This window comes from Colletotrichum godetiae, assembly GCF_030913485.1.
Source record: "Colletotrichum godetiae strain CBS 193.32 chromosome Unknown BDP55scaffold_5, whole genome shotgun sequence".
Lineage (NCBI taxonomy): Eukaryota > Fungi > Ascomycota > Sordariomycetes > Glomerellales > Glomerellaceae > Colletotrichum > Colletotrichum godetiae.
In genome coordinates, this window is record NW_026851253.1 from 161,267 (window position 1) to 170,753 (window position 9,487).

Consider the following 9,487-nt stretch of genomic DNA (forward strand, 5'->3'; position numbering starts at 1 on the left):
CTGGTAGCAGATGAAGTCAATTGTCAGTCTCTTGACATTAGTCCGTTAGGAGCACCCCATAGTAAGGTGACAACTGTTGGTCGATGATCATGGGCTAGAGGATACCCGTAATGCGCGCAGCGCCACCTTCACGCAGAACGCAGAAGCATGGTCCAGGTCAAGACTCAAGGCCTTGTTTGCCTCATCGGTTCTCAGTACTGTGTAAGCGCCTAGTCTTTTTTTTTTAATTTTTTTTATGAGGGATGGGTGAGGTGTGTGTAAGACGAGCGGGCGCGCCGGCGGTTATGCGGCCGCAATGGGTGGGAACCCGGGTTTATGCCGTACGCGCTGAGGTCGGCGGTTAGGTTTTCTACGGTTTGCATTTCTTTCTCGAATGTTGGTCGTGAGAGAATGGTACTCCATGGTTGGAAGGACGAGTGGAATGATGAGTGGCGATGTTGGTTGAAGATTGGGTTGCAGTTGATGTTGGTGTTTTTACGGCTTCGAACCGAACCATCCGTGAGGGGCCTGGGCTGGGACTGGTCGCCGAATCTCCCAATCCGGTCAGTCACAAGGGAAATTCATCACAGGGTTGCCTTGTGTGTTTTGCATTCTTCAGAAGATGGTCCCCATCAGTCGTTATGCGGTGCAAGTTGGAAGTTGCATCTTGTAAGTTGAAGCCATCACCAACTGCCCACCCGTACCGATTGACCCACCCCGAAAACAACCCCACAAAAGCTTCGGAACGTCTTCACGCCTCAATCATAAGGCCACAACCAAACGCGCCAATTGGACACGCGGGAACAGCCGTCCCAAAAAAAAGTTCATCATCGTCGAAGCTCCCGGTCTACAGCTTGCTTTCCCCCTTCGTCGGCGAAACCTCCCTACCACGCCCACCCCGAACGACCTCCTCCTCTAAATCCACCGGCGCATTGAGGAACCCAATACACACATATACCACAACAATGTTCTCACGATTAAGGTTACCGCGCATCGGCGCGGGCATCGCCGCCGCCGCCAGAGCAGCACCGGCCAGACCTCTCCAGCAGCGCTCGATACACTACGTGCCCCAGCTCTCTCACGACTTCAAGGACGGCGTCCCGGGCCTGCTGTCGGCCGACGGCTACGATATGGCGTGGAACCAATACATGACGCTTATTCTTGACAAGCTCAATGCCTTGATTGCAGGTCAGTCTATACCTGTCACCCCCCCCCTTCTCCTGACTTTACCGTCGCACGACAATCTCGAACCGTATAACTCGCATACACTATACCAGAGATAGAGCCAATACTAAACTCCCAACCAACAAACAGGCACCGACCTCGAACAACGCGACGTCAAACAAATCCTCCTCGCCTCCGCCCAAGACCCCTCCCAAGCCCCCGTCTTCAACAACGCCTCCATGGCGCACAACACCCACTTCTTCTTCAAAAACATCACCCCGAACCCGAAACCCATGCCAGAGTCCCTCGCCGCAGAGCTCTCCCACTCCTTCTCCTCCATCGACACCCTCCGCCGCGAAATGATCCTCACCGCCTCCTCCATGTTCGGCCCGGGCTTCGTCTGGCTCGTCAAGGCAGGCCACCAAGACTACCGCGTCCTGACGACCTACCTCGCGGGCTCCCCCTACCCGGGCGCCCACTGGCGCCTCCAGAGCACCGACATGAACACCGTCGGTCTGGGCGGCTCCGCCAAGAACTACTTCCAGCGCAGCGCCGCGGCGCAGAGACCTGGTACGAAGCCGCCCGGCGCGCTTGATGCTGTGCCGCTTTTGTGCCTCAACACGTGGGAGCACACATGGATCCGCGATTACGGGCTCGGTGTCGGCGGTCGCGGTGGCAAGAAGGCGTTTGCTGAGGCGTGGTGGGAGGTTATTGACTGGGAGGCTGTCAACACTGCGGCGGACATTCCTTCCCGGCCACAGTTCATGCGGTAAACGAAGCCAAGAAAGGGGGGGCGGCAAATGTGACTTCGTGGGGAGGGGGATGGTCCTGAGAGGTTGGTGAAGTAAGGCTTGGTTAGGGGGGGGGGGGGACGGTTGCTACGCGGGTAACAGTTCCCTCACAGCAAAGCCTGAACCAGATACCTGCTGGGGAGCAAGAAGCGGTTGAGAGACCCTCGTCCATCATCAGCAGGAGAGAGTCTCTCCTTCCGACCCCAGCAAAACCTCTGTGTGTGGATAGTAGCTTGGGCGGTTTGGCGGGTTACATGTAGGAATTATCAAAAAGCGAAGAGGAAGCTGTAAGAATAGAAAAACCGCTGCATATACAGAAGATGAGGGTTTTGTGTTGCAGAAATAACATGTACCATTCCTGTACTACTTGGACTTCTTGTCCTTACCCCCGCAAACAATGATGGCATCACTACTCTGCAAAGTACTCGAGTCACATGCACAAGGAAATAAAGCTGCCATGAACGAATTGGATAGCTTCGAATTGAATGTTGGATGGATGATGACTGTTTATGGAGTATCACCCTGTCACCCTGCGACCGTCTCTCTATGTCACTTTCTGGTATATTTCCCACATTGACATAATTCGCCAGGTAACAGGAAAGGAGGAAGAGGGAGGACTTGGGTATCGCGGCTTCCTCGCCCTACCCTCCAGAGAGTGCCCTTAGCTGACTGCATCTTTATGCAAACGTTGTTATCTCACGCCGGGGGGGGGGTTGGGATGGGAGCACGAAACAGGTGAGCTCATTTTCTATTTCAAAGTTTCAAAAGGGGACACCATTCTCCCCGGTGAAAAGGAGGCAAGACACACGCAGATATCGAATGACTAACCCTCTTCGCCATGCCTCAAGACTAGCGTTGGACTCGGAAAAGGATATCTGTAGAGCAAATGCCGTAACCGCAACAAAATCTTCTCACTCGGCAGAAAAGGACTTTCTCTTTGTCCAGCCCTTCGTCTCGCCTCGCCACCTCGCTTGACTCTTCTGTCTATGTTGGCAAAACTGAAAGTGGGGTTTTTTCTTTTCTATTTTTTTTTCAAATACATCACAAAAGACATGTTCTCACAAGTGAGCATATTCAGAAGAACAAGGAGTGATTTTCATTTTCATAAACCGAGATCCTGGAACGTGCTCACCAAAAGGGTGAGTCGGCTCCTATTCAGGCCCCCTATTTTTTCATTTTGCAACTAGACTTTCTCGAATAAGCTAAAAAGGAAACTTAGGTATCATGGTAATCCCTCCCAGAGTAGTATATATTGAAAAAAAGTTCCAAAGGAGTGTTTTTTCGTTCCACTTCGTTTCCGTACGTGTTATGTCTTTTTTGGTGTGTTCCTTTTTTTTTCGGTTTGCATGAAAGAAATGAGATACAGAGATAGAAAGATAATTATGTTCAGTAAAGAACCTCATAACAAAAATCCCCGGTTTCCTATCCTTTCCCTCCCCCCCTGTTGTAATAAGATAAAAAAAAGGGAGGAAAGTCATATACCCGGCGTCAGGTAAAGGGGGGAGGGAGAATCTGATTTCAAGGATGTAACAAATGCCGCTATCCAGATGACTTATGCAAGAGAAAAAGAGACGAGAGAGAGAGAGAGAGAGAGAGAGAGAGAGAGAGAGAGAGACGGTCAAGGTTCTCGGAGGACCCGAAGAGCTCGACCTTGTCAAAGAAATTCAGAAAAAAGGGGGCAAAGAGTGAACCAATGACGATCCCTTTATAAGAAAATCATAAGAAAAAAGAGCCCCCCGAGGCAATGTTGCTCGCTTGCTGGCTTTGAAGTGAAGATGGAAAAGCAGAGGGGAAAACAAGACGTAAAGCAAAACCGCAAGTCATTATCAGATGTTTGGTGCTTTTCTTCTTCTCTTTTTTGCTTCGGCTTGTTGAGAGCGGTTTTCATGACGGGGTGGAGGAGGAGGCTAGATCATGTTACCATTAACACTGACCTCGAACCCATCCCCCTTCTGCTTCAGCGCCTTGGCAAGCATCAGCTCCCGCATCCAATCGATCCTATCATCGCGGCTCTTGACGGCAAAATGATGCGTCTTGCCCGTGCCATTCGCGCCCTCGGCGGGGATCGACCCCGAACTCGAAGAGTGCCCGTGCTTCGGGCCAAAACCATGCAGCGCGCTCCCGCGCTTCCTCAGCTTCGCGCCCGCGGACTCTTTATCTTTATCCTGGGGGATGAGCTGGAAGCTAAACGCCGCGACGGGGTCGCTCTTCTCACGGCTGTGCGAGGAGGAGAACTGCACGGCCTTGAAGGCGGCGGTGAGCTTGCTCTGCGAGGCGAGGCTGGAGCACGCGATGGCGTAGTCGTCTACGTTGACGTACTCGAGCGTGCGGTCGACTGTCTTTGCGTCCTTGTGGACGGCGAGGCGGGTGCCTTTGAGGGTGCAGAAGGTGTCGTTCCACTCGTGGCGGAGCATCTTGGTCTTGCGCTTCTTCATGGGGCCTTGGAAGGTTACGCCGTCCTGCTGGGCTGCCGAGGCGGCTTGTTTGACGGGGAGAGCGGCGGCGAGGTGGGAGATTGGGGGGATGGCTTGCTCGAAGGGGGTTGTGCGCTCGATGGGGGACCAAGGGTAGTTTACGCGGGGCGGGGCTTGGAGAGGTTGTTGTTGGTGGTGCTGTGTCTGGAGGGGTTGAGGGCGGACGGAGGTGCGTGGGGAGGTGTGTCTGGGGGATGTGCGGGCGATGGGGGTCGCGGTGTTCTCGTTGAGGGCTGGGAGGACGGGGAACGAGGGGCGGCGGGCGGAGGAGCGGGATTGAGTGCGGGAAAGGGGCGGTGGCTGCTGTTGCTGCTTGGTGATGCCGGCGCGGTAGTTCATCTCGGGTGGGACGGACTGGGAGACATCGCGGGCGATGCGGTCCATCGGCACGGCGGTGACGGGGACGTCCATCTCGGAGAATGGGGTGCCGAAGCGGTAGGGGTTGTTGACGGGGCTCTGTAGGTCCGGGGACATGGCCTCGGCCCGGTCCATGTGGTAGGGGACGAAGCCTTGCGGCTGCTGCTGGTAGGGAGGTGTCGGGAGAGGCTCCGGGTGGGAGGAAGGGGGAGGGACCGTGGAGGCGCGCAGAGGGCTTGCGCGGGGAGCTTGCGCGCCGGGGATGGAGAGCTTCGGGAGGTGACGGAGGCGTTCGGGCTGGGCCTTCATGGAGGGGAAGCCCATCTCGAAGGGGGGTGTCGGGGGTACCGTGGTATCCTCATGCTTCTGGAAGTCGAGGAACTGGCGCACATTATCCTGAGGATCTCTCGCAACGACGTTGCGGAGAGCAGCCTCCTGGAGATACTGCAGCGGAGTTGCGTTACCGGGTCCCAGCACATCGGAGGAAGCCACCACGGACGGGACGGCGTCCGAGACGGGCCTGAGGATCTGCGTAGGGTCGAGGGCCCTGGCCGTGTGCGGGTTGCCCGGGTTCCCGGTGATGACGACCTGTTCCGTCTCGAGGTCGACAAAGGGGTGCTCCTTCTTGAAGGCCTCGATGAGGCGCTGCTGTTTCCTCCACTTTGAACAGTTCTCGCCCTTGGGGCACTGATGCGGCTTGGGGACGACCTGCTCGATGCCGACGATGGACACGGACTCCATGGGGGTGATGATGTCGTCGTGCGACGGCTTCTTGGGTCGCCTCCTGCTGCTCTTGCTCCTCTTCATACCGCAGTCGTCCACCTGCTGCCTCTCCGCCGCCCGGACCTCGCGGGTCTCCTTCTTGACTTCGCGGCTCGGCTCGTCCTGGATCGGCGTCGGGGCGCGGGGCGAGCTGGGTCTGCTGTCGCGCAAGACCTGGATCTGGTTCCACACGCGCGTCCTCATGCCGAATGAGGGAATGTCCAATTCCTTCAGGTCCTCAAACTTCAACGTGATTAGGATGGGTCCGTTGATGTCGTTCTCGACGAAACGGCCGGCGACCGAGAGCTCAATGCCAGCATTGAGCATCGACTGCGCAACCATCTCTGGCGTCCATGAGACGAGCTCCCTCGACTCGAACTCTTCGTACGTGAATTGAAAAGGACCGCTCTGGTGTCTGGATAGGGGCACCGGCGGCTGCTGCGGTCTGATGTGTCTAAAGGGCTCGTCAAAAGGCCGCGCCGTCTTGGGTGTCACCGGGGACAGCGTCAGAATGGCCTCGTCAAAGTAGCTGGCGGTGGAAGCGCGGAACAGGTGCGGGCCGGAAGGACCCTCAGTGTTCTTGTTTGGTGATTCCATCATCTCCGTCGCGTACATCATCCGCCCTTGACTCGACCTTGGCGTCTGCACCTCATCGTAGGATGAGAGTGTTGTGATACTTGGCTGGCCGCCAGACTTTTTTGCGCCGACATACGTTAGCTGTAGCCGTTCTCGCCAGGCCACTGCGTTTCCGACAGATAACTTACAGAGTTGACACTGATCCTTGGAGAGTTGTCTTCAAACTCGCTGAGCACGTCGTCGTCCCATTCCATGTCCATGAACTCGGTCGCCACTGACGTTGGCCTTTGCGGCTCGGCTTTAATGCCAAAGAATGTGTCGCGCATGGGAGCCTTTTCGCGCATCTCATGGCGCAGGCGACGTTCGCCTCTGTCATATTCTTGTGTGTAGTTCTAGCGGCGCAAAGTCAGCCTCAATAATAGCCACACGCAGCGTCGCGAACCTCATTCTGATTGTCTTTCTCATCTTACCATTTTGTATTTGTGTGTAAGTGGTTATTCCCAGATACGGAAAGTGGGGTGGAGGAATGTTCAAGAGGGCGTGGACTGGCTATATCTGACTTGCAGTCTACAGCGCAGGACAGCCTCCTCCGTGGGGGATTTGATACCCTTTTCTCTTTGCTTTTTCCCTGTAAAGCTGGAAAATCGAGGGGAGAGGGAGAAGCCGTTGCCGGCAGCACTCTGTTCTATGAAGCCTGTGAATACTTTGGGGGGATAGCGGCACGCAGTGCAAGCTATGAGGGGTTGAATACACCTCGGGGCTAGGAAACGAGACCAGCGAAAAGGAGATGCCTAAAGGAAAAAAAGGGGATATGAGGTCCAGCAGAGCCGAATATGCTCGTTTGGTATGTAACGGGTCGCAAAAGAGAAGAAGGAGGGGATCCGGTACAAGGCGGGCGCCTACCGCGAGTTATGTATGTCTAGTGTGTCCATGCACGGCGGAGCAGTGTAGGGATGCGAAAGACTAGGGGGGGTGTTGAGGAGGAGGGAAGCATGGTGGTTGAGAGAAAGTCGGATCACAGCACATACGCAGCAGCAGCAGCAGAGGCAGAAGCACGCACAGCTAGGTATCCCATCACCCATGCCATGTCCTCGTCCCCAATATGCATGCTGGTTCTGGTGTGATTCGACCCGTGGCACTTGCACACGGCGCCGATGGTGGCACTCTGAACAAACCAGTCGAGTGTATAATAATAGCCCGAGTGGTGTGTGGGCAGGTTTAGGTATCTAGGTTCTGGGTGCTGGGTTCTGGGTTGGAGAGACGACAGAGGTAGTAGAGTGCGCTTGCGTGTACCTGTCTGTGTGTGTGTGTGTGTGTGTGGCCGAGCGGGCAAAGGCCCAGCCCATGGACCATTCATTGAACCCTGAACAACGAGGTCCCAGGCGACGATCCCGGCGTCGACAGTTGTTAGGGTGAAGACGGGAGAGAGAGAGAGGCATAGGTAGGTACTCCGTACAGAGAGAGAGAGAGAGAGAGAGAGAGAGAGAGAGAGAGAGAGGGAACGCTTCGAAAGGCTGGTGGTTCCCCGGCCAAAGGGGGTGTGTAGCCGGGCAGCCATCCATGTGGATAGCGGTGCACAACCGGCAGCAAGCACTTTGCACTTGCAGCGAAGCACCACGCAGGACAGGACGCGGCATGTAGGTAGGTACTCCGTCCGTTTCCCCTCCCCAGCATAGGCAACTGGCCAGGCACAGGGCAGCACAGCAGCAGCAGCAGCAGCAGCAGCGGGCGGAAGCTGTACTCGTACGGCGGGTAAGGTAGTCAAAAAGTCGAACCGGCGTGGGGAAAGCGTAGTAGTCAGTACCTGCTCAGCAACGAACCTCGTCTGTGAGGATGTGTGAAGTGGGTGGAATGAGGGTCTAGGACGGCGCAAAGGTCGGGAAAAGTCTATTCGTGATTGGCTGGGGGGGGGGACGGGAAAAGAAGCTCGTGCATAGCATAGCAGCGGCAGCCGACGGCTAACGAAAGCAAAAAGACGGCGCTGGAGCTTCCCATTGGCCATAAATCAACAAGAAACAATGTCGTGGGACGTTATTTTAGGGAACGCTAATACGCCATTGGCCAGAAAATCGGGATTACAGGATACATACTTACTTACGATGGCACCCCGGTTTGCCGCTACGGCGGCGGTTAAGCGCCCGTCTCTTGTCTACTCTGGCGGGCCACTCGTTGTTCGCTTGTCGTCTGAATAAGTGGGGACCTATCAACGACGCCACCCCCCCGGGCGCCGGCCGTCAACGGCGTGGACGCAAGAAAGGGAAAGGCAGGAGACTAAGGTAAACGGAAAGAGGGGAACCGGGGTGTGTGCTGCCAGTGCTGCGTATGTATGGCAGTGGCACACATCCGCCGGGATGAGACCTCGCCATCCTCTCTCTCTCTGTACTATGTATCCGTACAGATACGTCTCTCATCTCACCTCACCTCACCTCAATGTCTCCTTTCACACCTTTTTTTTTTTTTTTTTTTTTAAAGAGTCGTCTGTCCGTACACAGTCCACAGTCCACACACCCGATTGCGCATCCACGTTCAATCCTCGTTCGGTCCACCGCCCGCAACATGGCTCTTGGGTTCCCTCGAACTCGACTCTTCTGGACCATGGCCCCCACCCACTCGAGCTAAAAAATCCCACCATGCCCTGTCCATCACCTGCAAGGATACACCGACAAGGATCAGGGGCAGGATGAGCAGCTTCCCCGGCACACACACCTCTCCCGTCTGAGGTCTCTCTTTTTCCTTGATGACCTCGCACCACAAGCCGCATGGCAAAAGCAACGAAAAAAAGCTGCACTTCACTGCACTGCACTGCACTGCACTGCGCGCTGCACGCTCTTCTCAACCCGCACGCCCGTCCGCTTGTGGCTCGCTAGTGCCAGCTTACATACTGCCATGGACACAACCAGCCCACGACTTAGCTACCCATGCCATGCCATACCATACCTGGTTTCCCACACTACTTCGCACCCTCTTTGCGCCTTTCGCGGCCTTGCAGAACCCCCCCCAGATACGCTGCCGCCCACCGCCTGCTGTTCGCGGCCTTTGTCTTTGCCACCACCACCATCACTTATCGTACCTGTCATCACATTCCAATCTTATCAAGTCTCTTTTTCTTTCCCCAGAATCAAACTAAGCCCAGCACCACACACACAGACAAGCGTACCTAAGCATGTCTTGACACCTCGCACCTACGTAGTAGTTGAGGCATGTGGATCAAGACAAGAACAAGCAAGCCATGTGAGCGGCCCTGCCCAATCCCGTAATGGCCATCCTCTCAACGGCCACCCGAATCCTTTTGCCTGGGAAACTTTCCCAAGTATGCAATGGCCCGTATCATTCCTGCATCGTGCGGCTTTTCTTGTCTTGCATGGCGGGAGCAATCATGGACAC

General features: G+C 55.5%; 3 protein-coding genes across 3 annotated transcripts; 1 reads left to right on the top strand and 2 right to left on the bottom strand.

Moving 5' to 3' along the window:
• The first annotated feature begins 814 nt into the window (after positions 1 to 814).
• BDP55DRAFT_647973 (superoxide dismutase) lies at positions 815 to 2,001 on the top strand. Its single transcript, XM_060573820.1, has 2 exons — positions 815 to 1,167; positions 1,294 to 2,001. The coding sequence occupies exons 1-2, from the start codon at positions 945 to 947 to the stop codon at positions 1,914 to 1,916; spliced, it is 846 nt and encodes a 281-aa protein (XP_060434338.1). The 5' UTR covers positions 815 to 944; the 3' UTR covers positions 1,917 to 2,001.
• A 1,006-nt stretch (positions 2,002 to 3,007) lies between these two features.
• Positions 3,008 to 3,549, bottom strand: BDP55DRAFT_647975 (uncharacterized protein). Its single transcript, XM_060573821.1, has one exon. The coding sequence runs from the start codon at positions 3,410 to 3,412 to the stop codon at positions 3,137 to 3,139; it is 276 nt and encodes a 91-aa protein (XP_060434339.1). The 5' UTR covers positions 3,413 to 3,549; the 3' UTR covers positions 3,008 to 3,136.
• A 292-nt stretch (positions 3,550 to 3,841) lies between these two features.
• BDP55DRAFT_690507 (PH domain-containing protein) lies at positions 3,842 to 6,429 on the bottom strand (the record flags this gene model as incomplete). The annotated part of the gene is made up of 2 exons (XM_060576868.1): positions 3,842 to 6,220; positions 6,292 to 6,429. 2 exons carry the CDS (start codon positions 6,427 to 6,429, stop codon positions 3,842 to 3,844), a joined length of 2,517 nt encoding a protein of 838 aa, XP_060434340.1.
• Positions 6,430 to 9,487: the final 3,058 nt, after the last annotated feature.